General features: G+C 36.3%; 1 protein-coding gene across 1 annotated transcript in view; it reads left to right on the forward strand.

Moving 5' to 3' along the window:
• Window positions 1-406: 406 nt before the first annotated feature.
• Window positions 407-26,453, forward strand: part of NRXN1 (neurexin 1) — a 1,127,542-nt gene continuing 1,101,495 nt past the window's right edge. Inside the window, 1 exon segment of the mRNA XM_027622286.2 lies at window positions 407-1,360. Coding sequence (XP_027478087.2) covers window positions 589-1,360 — 772 coding nt within the window. The 5' untranslated portion in view covers window positions 407-588.

Below are 26,453 nucleotides of genomic sequence, written 5' to 3' on the forward strand. Positions count from 1 at the left end.
CAAAAAGAGGCAAGGAACCTGTCTCTTCCTTCCGGTTTGGGACACCACATCTGGAGGAGAAACACTTGAGGTATCCAAGGATCCTGGTTCATTGCTGGCTTTCTTGTACTTCCCTGAAAAGTATTTGCTTCTTAACAGACTCTAACTGCTTCGTTTTTGCGCGGTACCACTGATGGTACCTGGCAGAAAACAGTATTTGAGGAGTGAAGCATCTCTTGACACCACTGATGCCCTTGAACTAGGTCATCGGACTCAAATGGATAAGTGACTTCCCTTGACCTTCTGTTAACGCCTTTTCCAGAACGTTGCTTCCAAAGTGTATCCTCCCTTTGGTCTGGAAGATCTGCTGCTGCCTTGTACCACTGGGGTCTACGTTTTCCAGTTGGGAGGGGACTATCGGGAGAGAGGGAGGGGTTGCTGGAAGAAGAAGAAGAAAAAAAGAGCTAGATAAAGGAGGGTGCATCCCTCCCCCTCCTGCCCATCCCCTTACCCTACTTGTTTCCGGACCCTTATTTCTACATCACGGTGTCCAGGACCATTTTGACCCTGTCGGCCCCGGCACCCCCCCGCCGCACCCCAGCCCCGAGCATGGGGACGGCGCTTCTCCAGCGCGGGGGCTGCTTTCTCCTGTGCCTCTCGCTGCTGCTCCTGGGCTGCTGGGCAGAGCTGGGCAGCGGGCTGGAGTTCCCGGGCGCCGAGGGCCAGTGGACGCGCTTCCCCAAGTGGAACGCCTGCTGCGAGAGCGAGATGAGCTTCCAGCTCAAGACGCGCAGCGCCCGCGGCCTAGTGCTCTACTTTGACGACGAGGGCTTCTGTGACTTCCTGGAGCTCATTCTGACGCGCGGTGGCCGCCTGCAGCTCAGTTTCTCCATCTTCTGCGCGGAGCCCGCCACGCTCCTGGCTGACACGCCGGTCAACGACGGCGCATGGCACAACGTGCGTATCCGCCGGCAGTTCCGCAACACCACGCTTTTCATCGACCAGGTGGAGGCCAAGTGGGTGGAGGTCAAGTCGAAGCGCAGGGACATGACGGTGTTCAGCGGACTCTTTGTAGGGGGGCTGCCCCCGGAACTGCGAGCCGCGGCGCTCAAGCTGACGCTGGCCTCTGTGAGGGAGCGAGAGCCCTTTAAAGGGTGGATTCGCGACGTGAGGGTCAACTCCTCCCAGGCCCTGCCGGTGGACAGCGGCGAGGTGAAGCTGGACGACGAGCTGCCCAATAGCGGTGGGGGGAGCCCGTGCGAGGCGGGTGAGGAGGGCGAGGGCGGGGTGTGCCTCAACGGAGGCGTGTGCTCCGTGGTGGACGACCAGGCAGTGTGCGACTGCTCGCGAACCGGCTTCCGCGGCAAGGACTGCAGCCAAGGTAAGGCCCGACGCCTGACCCACCGGGCGCCTCGGCCTGGGCAGGGCGCGGGGAGGCAGGGCGAGGCAGGCGGGGTCGGCTGGTGCATGGGGTCTTCCTTCTCTGGGCAGTGTGTTTCAGCTAGTTTCAAGGGGAAGACCTGTTTGTGGAGTCTCTGCCTTACCACCTCCCACAGCTCCTCTTCTGGCATCCTCTTAATGGTTGGGCAGCCCCATTTCCAGGTTCAGATTTCTCCTGGGAACCCTTGGTGCCAACCCCAATTACTTCCCAGTGGCGAGTAGAATGACTTCTCCACTTCAGATTCCTCGGGTTCTTTGTCAGGCCGCTCCCTAACTTCACTGGGCTATGGCCCGCCTGAATAACCGCTGTGCTTTCCTCTACCACCTCTAAGTCTGTAACACACAGATGTTCCCCCTAAGATGCAGACAAGCATCTAGAAGATTGGGCACACATTTGGTGAAGAAGGAAGTGCGGGAGAGGTCCGCTATGGTTGAAAATCTCCACGTTTGTTATTCATGGTAAAGGACAGAAGGGGAACAGGATTCATAGGACCTGTTTTGCCTTTTATAAATAAAGTCCTGCTCCTGGTTATGGAAAAAGGGGGCCATGGGAGGGGGCACATGTGAAGGTTTTCTGGATTAGAAGGAGACGGGTTCTTGGAATTAATGTTAGTTTCTGTGGTTATGTCCAAGTCCAACATTTGTCAGTTTAGGGAAAAGTATGTGATTTTTCTGTGATTTCTTGAAGTGAAAGACAGGTCAGCTAATATTTAGAAATGTTAGAGATTAAATAACGTATTTCTTAATTAGCAAATGTCTTGGAAAGATAAATAACAGAAATTTAGACGTTGTTGGACTGGGAAGCTTCTGTAGGCTAATAAACAGGGGATGCATATGAAGGATTGCAAGAGATTTTTCTGAGTACATTTAGCTAATGATATTTATCTGAGTAGTGGAGGCCAACCTGTAATTTCTGTTGTTTTTAAGGATTGAAAGTGTGGAATGAAAAAAAAAATCATACCTAAGTTTTATTTTCTCCCTTTAATAAATAAAATTCAGTCATTCATGTGTCTCCAATATTGTTACATGACAATGACCACGGAAAAATATTGTATAAATACCGAAAAGCCTAGGAACAGAAAGTGACTGATGTGGAAAAGATGAAGCATGGATATATCTGTGGCTGAGCGGGAGAGGTGTCAGGGTTTAAAGTAGATAGCGTATGGGTCAAATCAAGACAGCACAGGATAAATGACATTTACAGCTGCAGATGTTTTTAAAAAGATGAATTATTAAATCTGATTTTGAAAGCTGTGAGGACAAAAGCTCAATGTGTGGCTGAATTTTATTGTATAATGTCTCCTTTTTTTTTTTTTTTTTTTTTGCTGACACTGCTAAGAGGAACTAACCCTTGTAAATCTTATTAGACTTGGCAGTTCTCTCTCATCTGACCTGAAGAGAAATGAAGACTTGATAAAATTTGTAACTGTTTAAATAGCAAAGGGAGTTTGTTAGGAAGAAAAAAGCTGGTCATCAAAAAAAGAAGAGTTCTGTAGCCTTTATGGGTTTATGGAAAAAAGAAAGTAAAAGGTTATTTTATTATTCTCTCCTTTCATGAAGGTTTTTGTTTTTATTATGTTTGGCTTAAGTAATTATAGAAGACTATGTCTTCCACGGCCTATACTACACTTCAGCTTGGCCAGTAAATTTCCATGGATTTAGTACCAGGCTTTATAGTTAGGTTTTACAAGAATAAAACAGAACATGTTTTTCCTCTCCCATATCTAATTTAATTGTAAATCTTGAATGAAATATCAGGTACATATGATGATTTGCTATATTATAATTTGGAGCTCCATACCTCTGCACTGATTAATAGAAATACATTTTTAAAAATGAACATTATTTTATGGGAAAAATTGCTCTACATATCCCAATGCCACTTTAAAATACAGAGCAGACAATTTAATGAAGGACATATGAGATATAACTTCCTTCCTTAAATTAGGAAACAAATACGACACAATGACAGCTTGTTCTGTGTGGGAGAGTGTTTTAAATTAAAATTTTTATTTTCTTGTGCATTTTAAATGTAGGGATCCAGGGATCATGCATAATCAGGAACGCTTAAGAGTGGAGAAAGATGGCAAAAGTAATATGTTGAAGAGAAGCAGAATTAGATGTTTCTGAAATGCATTTTATTTTGCCAGTGGATAGGCTCTTTCCATAAGAGGAAGAATTTGGAATTACCAAGATACATAATTGAACAATATAGTACCTGATGCTTAAGGTAATTCAATTCAGAAAAGAAAATCCATCGGGATGGTTCTGGAGCATTGATTCGTTTTGAAAATTTGATCTGAAAACGGAGTGCAAAGATCACCACTAGTCATGAAAGGAAAACAAAAGGCTGGATTCTTTTGATTATCATAGAAATGGGGGATGGAGTGATAAAGGCAGAGTCGATCTGCCCAGAAGGATGGGCTCCAGTTTATGTGTTTTTCTCTATTTCATATGTGTCAAGTGACTGTTAAATAATTAATTGAGAATGGATGCCTCTCCCAACACCAATCATGTATTGATGGCCAGGGATAGATAGTTTCTATTCAGATGAAGTATGAGCAGAGCCCTGCCTCTAGCCAGTATTTACACTGAATGCCACATTCTTTTTAAAAACTAATTTAAAAACAAATCCACATTTGTTAGAGAAAATTTAGGGAAAAAAATTAACAGCAAACATTAAACAAGATTCAAATCACATCTAGTTCTAACCACAATTTCTTTTTTAACTTAATAAAGTCTAATATTATTTAGTTTCCTTCATATTAAAAATACAGTAAGAACTACTAAAAAAGACAATAATCAAATTCTTTCTTTCTTTATTTTTCTGGCCCAGAATGAATGCAACAACTTCTGCATCTATGGTTTTCTAGAATATTTTTATTTAATGAGCTCAGTTTCATCCTTACTGTAATTTATTCAAGCCTAGCAAGTTTTATTTATTTATTTATTTATTTATTTATTTATTTATTTATGTGGTGATGGCAATAGAACACAAGAAAGGTTATGTGTCATGACCAGGTTAGTGGCAGAGCTCACATACAAGTGTAGGCACTCTCATTCTCGAGCCCTGTATTAACTTTTCTGCTGAATAGGATTTCCATTTTACGAATAAGGATATTTTTTCACGTTCGGGTATTATTCAAGAGAAAAAAATTATGTATAAATGGCTGATGGAATAGGACTAACCTATGTATCACTTAAGTTCTTTGACCTGAAAATGAGCCTCAGAACTCCAGTATCCAAGAATGTCATCTTTCCTGAATGATGGATGCTTATGGGGTACATAGCTTTTTCAGTGATTCGTACTCATCTAAGTGCCCCAGGACCATTATTACTTAATAAGTTTCTACTTAAGAGGACTAATAGTTTCTTAGCAGCTTAAAAGAATTAGTGAATTCCATGGCTGTCCAGCTTAAAAATGAGAATAAAAGGCTGATCAATGAGAAGTGAAGTTATACTTTTAAAAATGATTTCCAGGTTTCATGCATTTTACAGTCACTTATATTAAAATTTCATCCTAGACTCTGGAGTGTCAGTTTTATTTACTTTCTCTATTTAAATTTTTAGCATAAATTTACATATATGCCAGTGAAATCATGTTCCAGTTTTGGATACCTTTAGATGAAATGTGATAATAAACTGATTAAAAAAATAAGAAAGGACTAATACTATATAATATTTATGTTATTCTTAGCTGTATTGTGAGAATCAGCACCCTGAGCTACACTGGTTCCTGAAAAACAGCCAGTGACCACATTCTGTATTCTTTTCTCAATAAACATTCAGTGGCCACACTGCATGCAGGGTTAACTCCTATAAATAGTCATTGAAAATTAAGTATCATACTTACGTTTTGTTTTATTCTGGAGATATAAAGCTGCTGTTTGAACTTTCTTTGCAAACTGTTTTTTCAATAAGTGCACGCGTGTATTTGATATAATTCAGAATAAATCATTTTTGCATTCTAAAGTTTTGAGTTCATGCTCACTTAAGCACATATTCTAAAAGTTTGGAGTTTGTTGTACAAAACAATATTATGCAAACCTCATATACTTTTTTCTTGTGCACTTATGTATAATTTTATGGCTCAGTCCCTTTTCCATTACTCAAAACACAGGAATTGGTAAATCTCTTGGTCTTTGCTAAATAGTAAGTCTTAAAATGTCCCACTTAGGTTTTGGAAAAAAAAAAGTTTTTTGGCTAGTTGTATCAGAGCTCTTCAGAAATTGCATGGCTTTTTGTTTGTTTGTTTTGTTTTGTTTTCTTCTCTTAAGCATAGATTCCATGTGTTTCTACTGGAACATGGGAAGGAGTACAGTGCTCCCTCAAATTCTTTTCTTGCCGTGTTATTTACACAATGCGTGTAAACAGAATGTGGTAAGGTTTTTGAACAACTAAATTCCAGATGTGGCGTTGCCTCTAAATCACTGTTAAAAGTAGAGAAAGATCACTAATGTTCTGTATTTCAGTTTTCAAGTTTGTAAATTGAGAAACACATAATCAGGCAACTAATACATCGTGAACTTCTGCTAACATATTTCAGATTATGAGTAGTTAATAGGGGTAAACTCCCAGAAAAACATGAACTTTGGAAAGAAATATCTAATGGCAGCAGGGTAGATGGCTCTAAAGTGTTGTAAGTGTTAATAGTGAAAATGTTAAACACGTTTCTATAAATCTATGTTGGGGTCATTTTAGATGAAGTTTGGATCATTTATACCCAATAGTGTATATAAGATTTGTTAGAGTTTTCTTATTACGTAGTGATACCTTGGTACAGACAACCTGAGTAAGGAGGGCATTTGTTACCTTGTTCCTTCTTTGTAAAATCTGAACAAATGAAATAAATAACTTAAGGCAGCAGCTAAATGAGTGCATATTATATGATTCTATTTATATGAAGTTCAAAACAGTACAACTAATCTATGGTGATAAAGTTCAGAATGGGGTTACCTTTTAGTGGTATTGACTAGTAGAGGACACTGTGGAAACTTTCACATGATCTGGGTGATGTTTATATGGGTATATATATTTGTAAAGATTCACTGAACTATATATACACTAAAGATTTATATACATAAAGTACACGTAAGTATCTACACATAAGATACTTTATATATGCTCTACTTTAAAAAATATCCTTCAAATTATAAAAGAATGATGCTCAATGAACACATCTAGTGTGTACATATCCATACCCTAAATACATACAAAAATGCACTTTATGAAGGAATTCTTAATGGAAATCCATATTTTAAAATGGTAGGCAAAAGAGTCAAATATTTGTAACATTCCAGTGAGCAAGTATATGTATATATGAGTAAATTTTAAGGGTAAGGAGAGTATTCTGTTTTAAACACCTGTACACCTTTTAACTTGTTTCCAATTTTTGTGCCTTTTGTAATAGAGATAACACATAGATAAAAATAGAGATAACCCAGATAAAATTTGCATCTATTGAACTAAAGTCCTACCAACACATTCAAGCAATATAAGTTTTCCAATTAGGATGATTCAATTACTGGAATTTTAAGTGATTGAATGATCAGTATGTTATAAGAACTCAATAATTTGAAAGAGTGTTGGGGTATTGGAAAAAAAAACATTACCAGTCTAACCATAACTCTCATAATATTCTCTAAATCTACAAATATATGTGATTTCTCCCCCCAAAATATTAGGCATAAAATTATTTCAAAAGGTACACTAGATGTCCCTCCTTTCTTGGTGCCAGAATTTGAATACAATTTTGTGTTTGAATACAATTTGAAATTATTCTGTTTAGAATCATAAGTTACTATAATTATTGTTTAGTGCTTACTGAGTGAAAAGCATTGTACAGCATGCTTTCTCCATCTTAGCCTTATTTATTTTTATAACATCCTACTTGATAGCTTTTATAAAATTCCCATTTTACAGAGGAGAAAATTGTGGATTAGAAAAGCTGCCTTGCCAAAAGTCCCATAGCTCAATGGCAGAGCTGAGATCTGAGCCCAGGTGTGTCCATTGCCTCAGCAGGCAACTCTGTCCATTATATGACATAACCTGTGTGTTTCACTTAATAAACAGCTAATGGTTGCTGGGAATTTGTTCTTGAGTTGTCAGCTTGCTGCTGATATGAATGGCTGACTTATAATAAAGCCTTCAGAATTGAAGATTGTGGCAGACCCTTACATTTAGTGCCATTTCCTAATGTCATGATAATAAAGAAACAGAATAGCTTGTCAGAATTCATTGCACTTTGTTTCTGTAACACTTGCTTATTTGCTGCTTTTGTTGACCTTCTATTAATATTATGCTTAAAGGGTTGATTTTACTTTAATGTAACTAGAAGTAAAGCCCTAGTATATTGCATCTGAAGAATTACAGTTCTTAATCTCCTGAATGAAAATACTTAGTTTTCACAAAACAAGCAACACAGACTTTACATCCGCTTCAGAGTCTGGGAGATAACATTATTGAAATTATCAAAGTCCATGGTGATTTAGGACAAGTACAAAGATCTATCCCCATCACATAAGTAGACACTTAAACTTGCTGAGTTAGAACATGGTCCTGCTGAAGGTTTAGATGATGGTACACTGGGCACTTAATTGAAATTACATAATGAGAAAGGTAGTGTCTCTTTTTGGATGAGTTTGGCTTCCCAGCACATTGCCTAAAACTGAATTGAGGAGCGGTTCTTAGAGTTAGAAAGATGTATTCCCTATGCTCTTTCTGGTATATATGAGATGCTATTATTGGACAGAAGTGGGAGGAGAACAAGACTGACCTGGCAAGCCAAAGTGCTGACCTGGACTCCTGTCTAGTAACTTGTGCTCAAAACTGTCTGGACTGTAATTAGAAATACACTGACGCCACATTACAGGAACCAGTGTGACTCCAAATGGCGCTTTCTTAGGTTGGTCCCCAGGAGGGACCTCGTGGTTCAAAAGTTAGAGGAGGGGCTGCCAAAAAGAACAGTTGCTTCACGAGCACCCTAACATCAGGCGGGGCTTTCTACATTTAATTATAGACGTAATGAATTCTGTGTGGATGACATTCTATAACAGAAACAACACTGATCACAGTTTAGGAGCTGCTGTTGTGGGTGACCTAACAAGACTGGGCCTTGTACGTGGAACCAGCTAAGTTTAAGTGTTACTCAGACATTGCTGGATTCAGCAGAATCAACTGCCCCAGCCCAGCAGAGGCAAGGAAATTAAAGACTCATGTTCTTCTTCTAAGTAATGATGTTTCCCTGTAATTAAGAGGAATTGCTGCCATAGGGAAGATACTCCTTTTCAGCTTAGACTCCTTATCTGAATGTAGCACTGATTTTTTTTTCAGCAAATAATGGGATTATTTATTTAAAGTTGTTACATGTGAAGCGTAAGGGACTAAATGTTTAATTTATACAACTGAAAACATTGTAAAAATAGGAAGTAATATATTGTACTTCATGATCCAAATGCACAAGTAAATGTTTAAGACAATACTTTTATGAACCCCTATTTTAAAGATTGGGTCAACTTCCTGCGGCAAAGAGTACTAAGATTTTTAAAGTGGTGAAAACGTGTACTTTTCATATATAAATGATTGTGTGTATGCATATAAGTGCAGAGATATATACAAAAATATGACATGTATAAGAAAATTATATAATAGAAGCAGAGAAGGATTTTTTTAAAGTCCTTGAAATCATGTTAAAATAAAATCTCCACAAATATACTGGTGAAACATGTCATTAAAATATAATGTCTTTATGATTTAAAATAGTCTATGTAATATATATTTTTTTCTACACAAGACCTTAAAAACCTAAAAAGTCTATGCTTATAGTAAAACAAATGACCTTCCGTGATCAGGCATGGGATTCGAGATTTTGAAGTTTCTACAAAGTACCATTTTCATATTATTGATTGACAACATCCTAACTATTCCTGGGGGTTATATGAAAATCTAACCATATTAAGTCTTGCTCTAGGATTGTTCTGACAGTTACCAAGAGTAATTTGCTTTGATGGAACTTTATCATTATTAAATAATTATAGTTTTTATTTAACTATTTATTGGAATGAGACATAATTACGTTCAAACACATGAAAAAAATTAGGCTAATATTAATAATGACATTTAAAACTTTTATCCATAAGAAAACTAGGGGGGCTAAACTTATTTAATGAGCTCCCAGTGCGTTCAAAATAAGCCAACCACCACAGGGATATTTTGAAAGAGAGATTTAGGTAAAAAAAAAAAATAGCTCCCAAATCTCTTTTACCAGAGTAGTTGGAGGATCTATAAGAATTTTAGTTTTTAATATTTAAAGGAATCGTGTAAGTTTCAGAACATGCCTTGATGGTCAGTTTCTATCATTATATAAGAATTTTTGGATGCATACATCATTAATTTTCCTCTGGCCACTTCAACCTTTGTTTAGATTAGAATGGTAGAATTAAAATAATGTGGCTTTTCTGTTTCTATCACAGTTTCTATTTTTTGGCTTCAAATAACATTTAAAGTTGTTTTTTTTTTATTGTTGCTGATTTTTTTTCACTTGAATTTCATCCATTGTTTACTCTCTACTCTCGACATTGATTTCCTTCATAAAAACACAGGGAGAGGTAGAGCTTCAAGAATTAGAGTAATTCTTCATCGGGGAATGGCACTCCTCTATGACTGTAGCCGAGAGCTATGCGCTTTCCCAGAGGTCATTAGAAATAAAGAATGATGGGCACCTCCCCTTCCCCTAGACCCAAGATGTTATCCATCCTGGACAAAGTCCTTATTTGTATGACACAGAAAATGCTGTGTTTCATCCTCAATAGAAGCAATAAAGATTTGGATTGGGGCCAAAGATACAATCCTGTAGTGTCTTCCGCCCACAAAGGATGGAGGATGGAAGGATGATGAGGCCTCAGGGAAGCTGTGGAGCTTAAGATGTGTAATAATTGAGAAAATGAGGCTAAAGACTGAAAGAGGAACAGGAAATAGGAGAAAAGAAGATGATTGGGGGAGAAAATGAGTGCTGGAGAAGGTAAATCGAGAGAGAGAGAGAGAGAGAGAGAGAGAGAGAGAGAGAGAGCGTGTGCAGAATTTGAAAGAACCAGAACACTAAGAACTGGTGGATTAAACTAAGAAAAATCACATACCTGGTTAGTGGAAGAGGGGACTAGAACATGAATTTCTTGACTTCTAGCCCTAAGATTGCTGGAGAGCTAGGAGGAAGAAAAAGACAAGGACAAATACATTATTGTCTAAAATTTTAGTCACATAAAATATCATTTTTTAGTAGGTTCTGACAGTATGTCATTGGACTTTGTCCTACTAACAACAGGAACAGCAATAGCAAAACCCTGTGCCAGGCACTATTTTAAGCTCTTTATACACACTAATTCATTTAATCCTCCCACAACCCTATAAAGTAGGTGTGATTTCCTCCAATTTACAGCTGAGAAAACTGAGGCACAGAGAGAGTTTTAAAATTTCTCAGTTCACATCCTGGGAAATTGCAAAGCTGGCATTCATACCAAGGCTTTGAGACCTCCTGAGGATGTGCCCTGAACTTGCAATTCCTTCTTTTTTAATGATAACTGAATGTACATCTTCCGCACTCTCTTTCACCAATAGAATCTGCCCTGTGTCTAAACGACGCCCGTATAAACTAATGCAATTTCATTTTCTCTCCCTCTCAGTATTCCATCTAAGTGTTTAATAACTTTTGCTGGGCAGAATTTCTTCTTTAAATTTAATGAAAATCCTTTCTCTGCTGACATAAATTAATTTCTTCTTGTTATGTCCTCAGTGGAAATAAAATTCATGTAGTCAATATCCCCTTAAATTATCTTTATCTGCTTAAGAGAAAGAGTGCTGTCTTCACTGAACTAAAAGTGTTGTAGATCCCCCTTCTGTGAAACTGATCTGACATTCAGCCTCCTTGCCCTAATAGCCACCTGCTTTATTTATGTTACTCACTTGGTTTCCTCCCCTCACTAATGCTCCCCCAATGCTTAGTTAGTTCCTCAGACCTGGGACAGCCCTCCCCTCCGTTCATCACATGCTGCACTTTTGGTGACTCCCTAACCTTTCCTTTTGCTCCTATGTGGCTTACTAATTTCCCATTATATCTTGAAAATATCAAGATACGTGTATATATATATATATTATATATATATACGTATCTTGGGCAGAGGCTTTCTAAAGTCCTCAGTAGGTGGTGGTTATTTGGCAGTTTTAAGAAACCTGCCTCTTACTAGTGTCTGTAGATCAGGCAGTCTAGAATTGTGTAAAGGGAAAAGTCTTGATAGCATTGCATTTGTTAGCAGGAAAAGTAGGCCAGAAAAATATGAGTTGACAAACAGAAAAAAGAATTTGGACTAAAGAGAACTGGCAGCAGTTGTCTCGTCCACAGAGGACTACACAGTGGAAATGGATTTAACAAGAGTGTGTTGATTTAGGCCTAAGGAAAGAGAAAACAGCATTTGCTTGTAATTCTAGTATAAATGTGAGAACAGGCTAGCAGAAGTGATGGGTGAATCTCTATTCCTGGAGATCCTTAACAATAGCTTAGATACACAACTGCCAGTTTTAAATTGCTTAGGATTTCCCTTTTTCTGGTCAGAGGCTTGGACTAAATGGCCTTCAGAATAAATTTTCAGCTTTTATATCAGTTATGTAAATAATCAAACTTTTGGGAAAACATTTAACACACAAATTTCTCAAATATGAGATGGAAATAGCCCCAAACAATCCTCCCCCCTCCAAAAAAAAGCCCACATTATCCACTGGTGGGGAAAAAAAAAGCAAGCAAACAGAAAAAAACTACTTTAAAAAGTATCTGAAATTATAATTCACAGGTGCATTTGGATAAAATATGGCATCAACTGCCACAAGAGAACTTAGTTCATGAATTACTTCCCAGTTGCCTTAACTTGCTGTTGCTGCACATAGCTGTCTCTGGAATGCACTCTGGGCAAGTTCTTTGCCTACATGCTTGTGTTTGCCTTGAGCCAGCTGCCCTTGTCGTCCTCGTTACACAGTGGACTGCCCCAGTTTCATGTTTCCTTGAATGTGTTTGAGCTCGAGTTACAGCTGCTGCCTGTGTCTCAACTCAGTTCACACTTCTGCTTGTTCATTGTGCCTTCTCTAGGGTTTCCTCCCCAAACTGAACCCACCCCCACCAGGTGTGGTGCTCCTGCCCTGCTACCCAAGTTTGGGCAGCATAGCCATGTGACGCCCTCCTGTATCTGTCCTTTTCTATTCTGTGTCAATTGCTCTTTCTCTCGGAAACATAGCTTTGGACAGAAGGGGTTTTGGCACTGGTGTGAATTCTTCCTGGAGGAAAATGGGATGCGAAGGTTGAAAAATAATTTTTTATTTAAAAACAAAACAAAGAAAATAAAACCAAAATAACCACAACATTAAAAAACACGTATTCATGGGTACTCTGTAATGTGCATGGTTTCTCAGTACAACAGGTTACACAAACCAGAAATCTAGTCTCATCTTTGAGTCCTATGTTTTTTGCCCATTCATCATTCCCAAAACACTAAAGCTGTTCTACACATCCTGAGACCTTAGCACCTATGTAGTTGTTCCCATCTGTGTTCTCAGTGCTCTCGAAGACAAAATTTGGAAGCACAAATGAAAGTGTTGAAACCTAAATACAGGTATAAAATATTCAGGATCAAAAATATGAATAAAACTTACTATCTGGTGGTTAACATAACCATAAAAAATAAAAAATAACTTACTATCAATCACAGTGTATCAAGACCTATAATAGGGTGCACATGTGTGCCATTTAGTGATAGCCTTGGTTGTAAAAATGAGCCTTACTTTTGAAAAACCTGTGTATGGTGGTGTGCCTATAAAGAGTGACAAACATGTGGATCCTTTTAAAAATTATAGTTAATGGATTGTTTCACACTTTCAATTTGGTTACCATAATTTCAAATTACTCCAATCACTGGATTTTTCCATATCACAAGAAAACAGTTTGTGGTGAGTCATTAGGTAGTTACAGAGGATAAGTAGAGAAAGCATCAGATTAACAAATACTTGTTTTGGCATAAACTGAACAAGGGAAACTTGTTATTTTATCTTTTGGTGAAATACTATGTTTTGGTTCACCACTGGTCTAAGAATTCAAAGGGAAGGAAGTCATGTTCTAGTGGAGCAGGCCGGCAGATACATGCCTGATTGCATAAATTTGTTGCATGAAAGCAATAAATGCTGTCACAGGTGTGAGCAGATAGAGTCATGTGCTCTCAGTGACCAAGTTCACTGGATTCTACTGATACACTGTTTCAGCCTCTCCTGTTCACCCATCAGGATTGTTGTTATAATTTTTACCACTTTTCCTAATCCCAAGCACTACTCCTCATTTCCCCACCCAAAGCCATTCTTCTCTACTACTGGGATGATCCTTTAAAAATAATATTTCTCCCTTGGTTTAAGGATTAAGGAGAAAGCACACATTCTTAAGAATGGCAAGCAAGCACTTTTTAAAATCCGTGTCTGATCTTTCCAGTCTCATTTCTTACCACTTTCTCCCAACAGAAACCTTGTGACGTAAGCCAACATTATTTGTATTATGAATAATGACTGCATTTAGATGTCTTAGAGCCCTTTCTAGTGCTATTCTCTCTGGAGCAAAAGCCTTCTGTCCACCCTGAGTGAAGTTCTACCCATCATTCGTGACTCATCTAAAAGATCTTTCTGAAATTCTCCTGGACGTTCTTCCCTGGCCCTCCTACAGAGCAAATGTTGGCTTTGAGCAGATCTTTGTTCATATAGTATTGCACTCAACACATTTTATTATCGTTATTTAACATCCCACCATATCTCTTCATGTGATTCTAAGTCCCTGGGGGGAGCAGTCATACTCCCGTTTATTACTCTATTATATAAGTAAGAGCCAGCAGACTAGCCCATAGTAGGAGCTCAATAAATGTTAGTAAATTTAATCAAGTTCAAGATTTTAAGAAGAAAATATTAAAGATAATGGTCCGAGAAAACAAATAAGCAGTTCTTTAAAAGAGAAATACAGTAAGCCAATATGTATAAGAAAAGAGGCTTGATCTCAGTAAGTAAAGCAAAATAAATTAAAATGAGGTTATTATTTCTTAGCTGATTGAAATTAAAGAGCACGATTGTACACAGTGTTGACAGAGATGTGGCAATTACAAGCACTCTTATGCTCTTGTACATCTTTGGTTGGAGTGTGAGTTACTACAGCTGTTTTTAGGGGCAACTTAACAGTAGCCATGACAATTTTAAATGTGTGTATCTTTTAACACGGCAGTTCCCCTTGTAGGAATATTTTTAACAGGACTACGTGAACAAGTCTCAGAAATGTATTATTGCTGATACATATTGCCGTTGTCTGTAATGGTAAAAACAAATAGCAGAATCAACTCAACTATTAATTAACATGTAATTAGCTAACTAACTAGACATCGGTAGACCCATATATAATGCCTCATTGCATAATATAAATGAGATATGTCTGTATAAACTAGGATGAAATATGTTAAAATATATTGTTTTGTAAACACAATCAAATTGCAAATATATATATTTGCATATTGCATACATATACATATATATGTATGTTTTTATGTAAAAAAGTAAATAACTTGTAAAGATCAGATGTTTCACTGTCTTCACAGAGGGAGGAAAGAAAAAAATCTAAATTGCTGTAAGATAAATATATTTGCAAGTACTAAAACTAGATTAACAAAGGATGTTGGTGACTCTCCATCTTGAGGGATTTTCAATAAGATTTTGAAATGTCAAACTATTTGTCCATTTCAGAAGATCAGACTCACTATATGACTTACCAAGGATTTGTATTATCACTCTAGATTGAACATTCTGTTGTAGAAATAAAAACAGAATGTTCATGTTGTCAGAACAAAATATGACATTAACCTTGCAGGATATATTCTGAAAGAATATCATAAAAGAGAGAACTACAGCATTTAAATCCTGTATAATTCCAAAGATTGAATGATTGATTGATTGATTATTTGTTTATTTACTTATTTAACTTGTACCCATTTGTCAGGCTATATGATCACTCTCCTTGCACTTAATAGAGGGGTCCTGATAAGGTGCAGGGTCTGGAAGCAGATGTAATATTTCTTCTCAGCAGAGTGATTTCTGTTAATGTTCCATTTACAATATCTCCCCCTGCCCTCAATTTCTCCAAATAAAACTTGAGAGATGGCTGAATAAGTCAGTGCTGTGTCTCAAATTGGCTTCATAGTCAAGTGTATTATCATTCTTGTAATATTTTCTCTTCCTAATGGAACTTCTAGAAACATCTGAGAAGTTCCAAATGACTGACAAGGCTTTCCTGCTTTACTTCATACATGTGTATGTTATCAATAATTACTTAGTTGACTCTTTAATTTGTCTAAATTTGTGCAGGCATAATGGAAACTGACAATGCAATTTTCCATTGAAAATTATAAATAGATGACTTAAGCTGAGCAATTCACCTCCTTCCTATTCCTTTTGTACAGATATGCTACACCAGGATGCCTATACTTTGAAAATAGCTCATCTATATTCATTCAACCATGCATGTAAATTGATTTGCATGCTCATTTTGCAGTTTCCAAATATGCATTTGTTGCATAAAGTTTTTCATATCTAACCCAAAATGATTCTTTTACCTCTTCCTCAAAGATTTAGCTGGCATGAGCCAACACACAGGCTATTCAGGTGCTTGTGCAACTAAATTTCTATAGAAAATGCTAAAAGCCTGTAGAGGAAAGACTTAGATCTTTCCATTAGTCATAATTTCTAGCTTAGATCTGGCCCTTATGGGTCACCTCCTTGAAATTATTGAGAGCAAGATTGGAATTAAGTGGCAAGAATTTATTCAGATATCCAGGTTATTTACCAACTCATGATTTCAATAGGAACTAAAGATATTTGGTAGAATGATTAATTGGTGGATTGCATTTTTTTTTTTTTTTGCTTTCTCACCAACTAGCTATGCCTTATTGGACATTGGTTTCCTTTCACTGTCTATCTCTGATTTTCCCAGTTAAAACAAAAACATAAACACAAACTAAAGACAATAATGTGATTTACCTCCACAAAAAATCCTAATATTGTTATTAAATTAAAGGCAAATCTCTAGAAAAATGTAAGTATCCAAGTACAAGTTTTAAAAAAATCTAACAAAATGTTTTGTGACTGTGACCACTTATAAAGTGTTAAAATACTTCATTGAGAAATCATCATTATTTTGATGACTTTTAGTATTTACTGATAATCTTTATACACAATTTAAAATTATGTGGTATATCAAGTAAAATTAATGTATTTTTAAAATGCCTTGAGTAGCGATGTGTGAGAGGAGGAAGGGATTGATATTTACTGATTGTCTATTATATACTGGTATTATCAATTTTATGTATGTTATCCCATTTAATTTTCACCCCTACAACTAGATTTACTATTTTTGTTTTGCATTTAGCAAAAACACAGTGTCTAAGCAGCAAGGAGAGAATTTGAACATAGGCTTCAAACCCCATAGGCTTCTACAACCCCACGCTTTCTCCCCTGTGTCTTGTGTCTCCACGGTCACCACTCACAGCTTTAGAATAGCTTGTGTAGGTCCTGTGGAGTCATATATACAAATGATCAAGAGTCAACCTCCTCTTTTTGGAGACCATAATAGCGTTTGAGATCCTCTTAAACTTTGAGAGTATTTCTTTTATTTGGAATTTGGTTTTAGCCAATTTGACTTTTGTATTTTTCTTTATACCTCATCTCTTTTATGTATGGATGAATGTATTTCCCAACTAAATGATGTATTGCTGGCCATGATCAAGAAGAAACCTCTAGATATGGTTTCCAAAGACTTTACAGGAAGACTATAGGCAAACCTCAACATACATATGAGTCCCTTGTTTTTGACTCTTATTTTCTCCATCTAATCATTAATATAATATTCCTGATTTTGTTTTTTCCTTCCACTCTGTGAAATAGTAATTATTTTTTCTAGTGTTTCTTTCTCTTTTAAGGCTATATTACTCTGTGATTTTTTTCCTTGATATTTTGGCTTATTTTTCATCATAAAACATTCAAACGATGTACCTACTAAGATGACAAATATTGAAAATAAGGAAATATCTCAGAAAAAATTTTTTCTAACCTCTGCAGACTACTACTCTAAGGATTTGTTCACATTTAAATATATTTTATGACATTTTATCTGAGAATTTACTGATTTTAAGAAATGAAGACATGTAAAAATGCATTCCGTGAAAATGTTTATTTAATAGTATTACTCTTTTCTCCTTTCAGAACTCTCAGGTGTCAGTAATTCCATAAACATAAAAAAAGAATAATATGTAAAACACAGAAAAAGGATATAGGTAAAATATGTTCTTAAGTGCATAGTGGTTAACTATGTATTATGCAAACTTTTCCTACACCCTTAACAATTTCCAGGTAACTTAGTTTGACTTTGGCATTTATTTCAAATTTATTTCTTTATGACTCATAAATAAAGTATATTCCTGGTTTTCCTGTTGTATCACCAAAACTTCTGTAGATAATTCAGAAATTATAGTGCAATACATTTTTGGCCCTCCTTCGATTCCAAAACTGATAAATGGGTATTGCATCAGTTTTTCTTTGGGCAATAATTTTTTCCTTGATTTCTGTCTATGCATTCCAGAAGTACTTCAGAAAACCCTAGTTTTTACTAATCCTTTGATAATGATATGAAAATATGTCCAATTACATATCAAAACAAATATAGTTTATTACAAAATGGAACTCTGAAATATAAATGGATCAATAGCTATAGCTTATTATAGTGTCTTAAGGTGGTAATCAATGCACCAGAGAGAAATTTTTAAACACTTATGATATTTTAAATGATATTTAAAGTCATTAGGCTTAGACACTGGGGACATATTTGTGATTAGATGTGCCTGGTCACTACTCTTATGGAGTTTATATTTCTGTAGGTGAATATAGAAATATATAAGGTCAACTACAATATAGAATAACCAACACTAATGATAAAGCATATAAAACTCAGACTTAGGAGGTACAGAAGGCCTCCCAAAGGATAAGACAGCTAAGGTGAGACTTGAATGTGGATGGGAGTTAACTAAGGGAACAGAAGGAAAAAGAGAAAGCATGCAAGAAGAGACTGTTCCTCACTTGCAGAACTGAAAATAGTTTAGAATTTATGGTACATAGAGGAAAAATGGTGAAAGTGGTTTAATATAGGCCACAAACTAAGCTGTGCAAATCTTATAAGCTGTATTAAGGGGCTTGTAACTAACCTTTTGACTCAGTGGTAGAGTTAAAAGAACAGGGAGTCATATAAGATTGTAATTTTAGAGAGACTGCTGTGACTACAAAGGTAGATAGATCTTGGATGGAAAGCAGAACTGGAGAAAACTGTGGACTCAAATGAGACAAAGAGGTTCTCGTAAGAAAGGTCTGTGACTGCCACTAGATGGGTACATTTTGGAAGACTGTCCACTTCCACTGTATCTAGAACCACAACAAAAAGTGTAGGTTTGTTCATGGGAAATAAGGAGAGGCCTAGAGTTGAGTGATTAGGATATGGGTAGGCTAATTGTTGACTTGGGATGGAGAGAATGAGAAATGGAAATGAAAGCGGAGAACGTACAGTGAAATCCAGAGGAAGATGTAGGTTGTAGATCAGTTAACAGAGTCATCAGAGGAAACCAGGAGTGGCGAAATGAACATATCACAGTAAATAAACTGGCTTATTTTTGCAAACAGCTTGTTATAGGCAGACATGCATATTCTAGTAACTATTGGATATGCTTTATCTTTTTTTTTTTAAAGATTTTATTTATTTATTTGTCAGAGAGAGGGAGAGAGCACAAGTAGGGGGAGCGGAGAGCAGAGGGAGAAGCAGGCTCCCCACCGAGCAAGGAACCCGATGTGGGTCTTGATCCCAGGACCCTGGGATCATGACCTGAGCCAAAGGCAGCCGCTTAGCTGACTGGAGCCACCTAGGCATTCCTATGCTTTATCTCTTGATGCAAGATTCATTCATTAAGTTTCACCATCCTCTAAAATTAGTATTCCTCAGGACTTTACCCATTCCTTTGATTTGTTTCCATGCTTACAAACCATGCTTTCCTTCTAATCCAGACTTCCCAGTTATCTTGGCATAAGTACTCCTCTAGATGGGTGAAGAAGTGATTCTCCAAGTTTCTGATATCCCTTTAATTTCAAATAATATATTTACATAACAATTTATAGGTGAGGAAAAAAAAAACAGCAAACTGCTGTACTCCCAAATTTCTTTCTAACAAATGTTTATTTATAAAATCATATACTTTAAAGTTACCTTCATGAAACTTAATTTTCTAAAATGTTCATAAGTTTTAAAATATGCATATTTGTCATGTAATGAAATACCAACTAGGTCAATTACATGTCCAAAGAAAATACAAAATACTGGCAAGATGGAGAGAGAAAGGATGTGGAGCAACCGAAGACAGAAATAACCTGTATTAAAAGCAAATATTTATTTAGTGGCTGGTGTGTCTTTTTTATGCTCTGCATATTTCCTTTGTTTTCTCACCCAGAATCTGTTTATTTATGCTTTTTTTTTTTTTTGACTTATCTAAGGCTTTGCCTGAGCAGGTATGTAAGCAGCGGTTTGCCTGTTATGTGTCCACCATCCGTGGGGAAATTAGGCAGGTCCTGAGCCAGGGCTTCCTTCCTCCAAATCCAGAAATCTGATAAATGGCTGGGTTTCTTTCAAGTTTTCTTCAAAAACCAAGTGAGGGTCCATCTAGGATTAAGATGGGATGACTAGGAGAAAGGAGATTACTAAAATTAGATTTTAGCAGTTCTGTGAAAAGAAAGCTTAAAACTGTTAAAAAGGTGATGGCTGAAATGGTAAGCAGAGAAGAACGGCCACTACATTCACTAGCTGAAATTGCAAAGTAATGGTATTTTGTTTCCATAACTCCTTTCTTGTTTGGTAACAGTTACAAGAACAGTTACTACTCAACTTCTTTCTTCCTCCTTCCCTTCTTTCTTTTTTATTCTTACCTTTGATAGAAAGATGCATCTTTCTATTTGGCCCATCTATTTTCATTTTGCTCCATGAACAGGAGGACCCCAAGAGGCGAATAAGTTACTTATTTGTGATACATCTAGTTTATCTGATTATATTTTGGGCAGTCTTTCTTTTTTCAGTTAAAATTTTGTCCATGTCTTGTATAGTTACCCCAAATCCTACGTGGAGGTAGACTATAAATAAATCATTTTTTAAAGAGGATATCTTGATGATTAAGTGTGATACTGATTTTTTAGAAAGGAAGTTTTAAGAAAAGCTTTAATAGCCACCATAATTAATCCCTAATCATTTTCTTCTCATTCTGGAATATTGAGTAATTGGAATCATATGTGGACATGACCCGAAATACTGATCTCAGTGGTCTGTATTCTTTATTTTAGATTTGAATATCCTACAGAAGTAATAAATATAATTTAATTAAACATAGGCCTCACATTACTTTAGTAGTGTTATCACAGCTGGCCCATAAATTATAGTTATTCAGGAATTCATTGTTCCTTCAAGACCCTCTATACTTGTATGTTGTTTTACCTTATGAAGGCTGCATGTAATATTGGAAGCTTGAGTGAGTAGAACTTTAGGACACTCCTGGATAGTTATATCTAAAACCTCTCTTCCTCCTCCTTTTTAAAAATCATTAAATTCACCAGTTCCTTCAGCTGAAGGAGCCTATATTTTAATGTTTGAACTCAGTATTAATTTGTCATTAATTTGTCAAGAAGAATTTACTAAACAATGAAAATATGGAAAATATCCAAGCTACAGAATCCATAGAATTTTCGAGTTAAGAGTGACCATGAAGAGTATCTACTAGAGTCACTCTGATTTTAGATATGAACAAACTGAGACAAAGAGAAGGTGGAGAACTCTCCAAGTCAAAAAATTAGTTTCATAGCTGGAACAGGAACATGAGCCCAAAATTATTTTCATCATTCCATTTTTAGAAAGCGAAGAAAATAACATTTCAAAAATTATATCTTGTGTATTATCTTATATATATGATGTAATATTTCTGATGATGTATCTCCTTTTGTTCTCTTTTCATTACATTTATGGAAAATTCTTACCTCTGTGTAGCCTGTTTGGGTCACTTCATTCCTAGGTATGCAGAAGAGATTTTTAGATTCATAACAATGCTCTTTATATGCACTGGAAAATGAATGTGTTTTTCTTATGGAAAGTCATTTTAACAAATTTGTCATTATAGGAATCTCTTACTTTGTATTTTGGAACACAAAAGCAGTGGTGTATTACAGCAAATAAGTCAAAACCTTCACAATATGGAGTAAGATTGTATTTTCATGTATTTCAAGGCTTGTCAGTTGATGAAAAGAGTACTTTCCTAGAAACACTATGTTTTAATAGAGCTTCTGGTTGTGTCATAAGAGTTTATTTAGTGTGCTGTGTCAGACAACATTTGGGAGATTTTATTAAATGTAAAATTGTATTTTTTCATATCAAGAATGAAATAATGCTGCCTGTCTTAATCAAATGCATGAATGGGGCATAGTTTATTTTATTTCTTATAATGTTTGCTATGCCTAAATTTTGATAAAACAAAGTTCAAAAGTTCTGTCTGAGAGTATTATTGGAAAAAGAAGAAGAAAAAGTATGCCTAATTGATCTCCCTTTAATGGAGGTTACTGAAACTGGTGTAGGAGATCAAAGCCTAAGCGATTCATTCATTACAATTTTAATAAATGTGTGGATCTGTTTTTATTTTAAGTACAATATAGTGCAATAATGAAATTAAGTTTGCAGATAAAAGACGTGCAGATGCTCTTTTATCAAATTGCTGTTTTGGAAAGGCACCAACAAAATGATGTTCTAAGTTTGACTTTTTGCTCTGGCTTGCATCTGAACTCTTGCTCATTAAAGTTCTAGCAACACAATGCCTTTTCTAGGAAAACGACTTAAACTTTTGTTTGTTTGTTTGCTCTTACTGAATCTACCATTGTGCATATGTGTTTGGAACCATATGGAAGCAGTAAACTTGACTTGAGCTTTACTCTCTTTAGTACCCAAAGCATTCATTAGTCCTGAGGATACATCTAAAACAAAACACAAAACCTACCTATCCAACAAAGATATTATAATCCTCTTTAGGCCTTATCTTACTTTCCAATGTTCCTTTGGCTGTAAGCTCTTTCATCCTTACAAGTTCCAACTATATTGTTCTATGTCTTACTTTCATATTACAATTTGTGCCTGGTCTAATGTATCATAAGTTAGGCCTGTGTTTGATATGGAAACAGGAAAATGGGGGAGTAATTAAGTCATGGATACTATATGTTTTCCATAATTCCTCATCTTTTGTAAGTAATGACCATTGTTTTGGGTTTTTAATTTAACCTGAAATTAAGAAACAAATTGAGTTATTGAATTAAGGTATGATTTTTCCCAAAGTATTTATTTGTAGCATTAAAATTAAGGAAATTGGGAAATTAAAAAAAATACCTTGTCTTCCTTATTTCTACTTCCTTCCTCATTATTTCCATCCTGTACAGGCATCTAGTCCTCAACCATAAAGCCCCATTTCCAAAATATTTTCAAACTGTTTCCAAAAATGGTTGCATGATCTGTTTTCATCTTACTGTTTTTGACTATAAAATAATATTAGCAACTTCAGAGAATGTAGGAATTTAATGAATAATTTGTTCCTTCAAAAAATGTGTTCTTAACTCTTGCTATGTGCTGTTGTAGATGCTGAGCCATATAAAGACAAAACCCTGCTCTTATGGATATGTTCACATAATGCATTCTGATGTCAGAAAACAGCAAGTGCTATGAAGAGCATTAAAGCAGGTTAAAGGGATAGCGAATGGATTAGGGGCATAATTGATTTTAGGTAGGGTAATCATGTTGGGCCTTCTGAGAAGGCGACACCTGATAAACACAAGAAAGAAGCATGCCGTTCTGAGGTTAAAAGCTCTGTTGCAAGTGCGGCAGGTCTGAAGTGGGAATGTGCTTGAATGCTCGTGGGAGAGCATGGAGGCCAGAGGGATTGAACACGGTGAGAAAAGCAGGGATCGGCAGAGAGACTGGTGTGGTGACTGGGAGCCAGATTACATAGAATTTGACAGGCCACAACATGAACTTGAACATGAATTTTATTCTAAACCCAACCAGACACCATTGAAGTATTTGAAAAAGAGGATGATATTTCTGTTTCAGTCCCTTCAGAGAGAATAGATTATAGGGGCCTAAGAGAGGGAGTAGAGGAACCTCATACTGGTCAGATGTGAAGATGGACTGGAGTGGTAGTGGAGAATGTGGGAAGAACTGGTTCATGTTGCTACATGCTTTGAAAGCAGAGTGGACAGAATTTGCTGATGAGATGTAGAGTAGGGTGGAAGTGAAAGGGACATAATTAGAGATGACTCCAAAATGATGGACCAGAGTATCTGGATGACTGGAGGGGCCATTTCCTGAAAGAAGAGACTCTGGAGAAGGGGTGCCGAGCACTGTGTTGCCACCTCAGAGAGATGCAGTAAGCACTGTGTCTTACCCCTCTTGCTCTCCCGTAATCTTCCAGCCCCACACAGACACCCTCGGTCCCAGCGATCTTCTATTCCAAACTAAGCTAAGAGAAGGTAAGGGTCCTATCCATCCACAGTATATGCCATGTCATAGGAACTTAATAAATATTTATTGAATAAACAAATGAATAAGTGAGAATGATTATAGTGGACCAAAAAGGATAAGGTAACACAGATTAAAGAATTAGCATGTGGTGTTTGCCTTTCTTCTTCAACTCTGGGTCCTATGCTAGCAAATTGCACAAAGGAGTAATACCAGTGATGGGGATCTATAGGCATGTTGGCAGAATGGTTGAGTCTTCTTCAGGTTATAGCATTTGGAAGCATCCTCTGCTACAACAGTTAAGCTATTGCTACAAGCCTTTTTGCAGAATATGTTTTCAACAAGATAATGGGTATGTTAGTCAATTTTAGTTTTAAAATTTTCCTGGAATCCCTTGCTCTTGTTACCTAGTCCAGACACATTGTATTCACTTATATCCTAAGAATGGTAGTTTCTAACACTTGGCTAATGGCATTTCATTCATTCATGTCTTAATTAATTTTACAAATATATATTGTATTGATAGTGTACTATGTGTGGGAAAGACGGTCCTTGTTTTGAAGGAGTTCCCATTGTGGTAGTTTATGTATTGTACCAAAGTTTGTAAAATACTTTGAAATACCAGAAATTTATCTACAATATATTAAAATATGTTCCTGTCATCAATACCACTTTACTGAAGATTTATTTTCTAATCGTAACATTAATAGCTTTTTAATGGAGCATTAAATGTGTGGCAGGCCTCTTCTAAACACTCTACATACACATCCTCATGCAATCATATACTTAACAGCATTTATCTAAGTTGTGCCCAGCCAAAGTTCCTTTTTGAAAATTAGAATCAAACATGATAAGAGGTGAATGCAATCCATTATCTCTGAAGTAGTAAAACAATATGATTCATGAATAACTGAATGCAGATCCTTTTAGCATGTCCATTAATGTAAAAGGCAATTTGAATGTGAAAGATTGTCCTTGGATGCTACGGGAGAAATGGCTCCTGTGTTTCAACATCCTGTTTGCAGTGGCATTCTGGTTAGCAAGGGAGGGCTTAATTTGGGACTGAGAACATTGATTAAACACAGCTGAAATATATCTGACCTTACTGTTTTCTCTGTGCGTATATGTATTGGTGAGTAACAATTTATTGCATATCAGTTATTGTTCATATCTAATAAATGTATTGAGGTTTTTGGATGAAATACCTGATTTAAAATGTTTGCATTATAGTTAATGGGCAGGATTAAATAAGGAAGGGATGAAATACATAAACAGATTTTCATCGACTGGAAAGATTCCTTAGTTATAAATGTAAACAACTTTTGGTCTGACTTACTCTGGCTGTTATTGATGATAGCCCTGCTTCTATTTTCCAAACTAGACTTGGCCTTTCTGGAATGTACATTTTCTTCTGATCTTTGCTTTTAATTTCATCTCTTCTAAAAATTCAAAAATCTTCATAGCATTTCATAATAAAAATACATGTAAGTATGTAAACAACCCACATTTTATTTAAGAAATTATGTTCATTATATGTTGATCTTCAGAAGTAGTGCTCAGGTTGTCTAAATTAAAATGTTTCCCCTTTATATATTTAAAACTTGGAGATATTTCCTTGGGGAAAATTTGGTTCCCAAATTGAAAAAAAAAATAAAAACAGTATTTAAAGAAATTGTGATGAATTTCTATGCACAATATACAAATTTAATGATATATTTCAAATGTTTTGTTGCAACTTTTTCAATTTCATGATCCCATAAAGAAGAAGGAGAAAGAGAAAATCTTCATCAATTCATTTCTTTCCCTATATGCAGCCTACAAGTTAGGTAATTCTAACAGAGACCCAAAAACTTCACTTCTGTACTAGCCCACTCATAATGCTCACTCTCTACGTTTGTGAGTTTGGTAAAACCTTGATCATGTGAAGAATTTAAATATCAAGGGAATCTGTGAAAGGTGGGTTTTAACTTTCCAGGTTCTACAGTAGTAAAAGATAATATTGAAAGAGGCTAAAGTGGTTCCTCACTGAGTCCTAGTAGCTCAGCTACTTAGTTACCTGGACTTTGCTTTTGAAAAGTCTTAATAAGCACAGTTTCCCCATCTATAAGATGAGGAAATTGCCCTGGGCAATTTCTAAGATTTTTGTTTTTCTAACCCTAGAATCCTGAAGCTATAGGTTTGATCAAGACCAGAAGCCAGGTAAATGCATATTTGGAATGAGAAATGAAGTTTTGTGGTTTTTATTCCAGGGCTGTTTTCTATCATCACTACTATCTTTGACACTAATTAAAATATGTGAAAAATAAATACATATGTACATGTAAACATAAACATGTACATGCGTACAAGATTTAAGCTC

The sequence above is a fragment of the Zalophus californianus genome, chromosome 8 (assembly GCF_009762305.2).
Source record: "Zalophus californianus isolate mZalCal1 chromosome 8, mZalCal1.pri.v2, whole genome shotgun sequence".
NCBI classification, from domain to species: Eukaryota; Metazoa; Chordata; class Mammalia; order Carnivora; family Otariidae; genus Zalophus; species Zalophus californianus.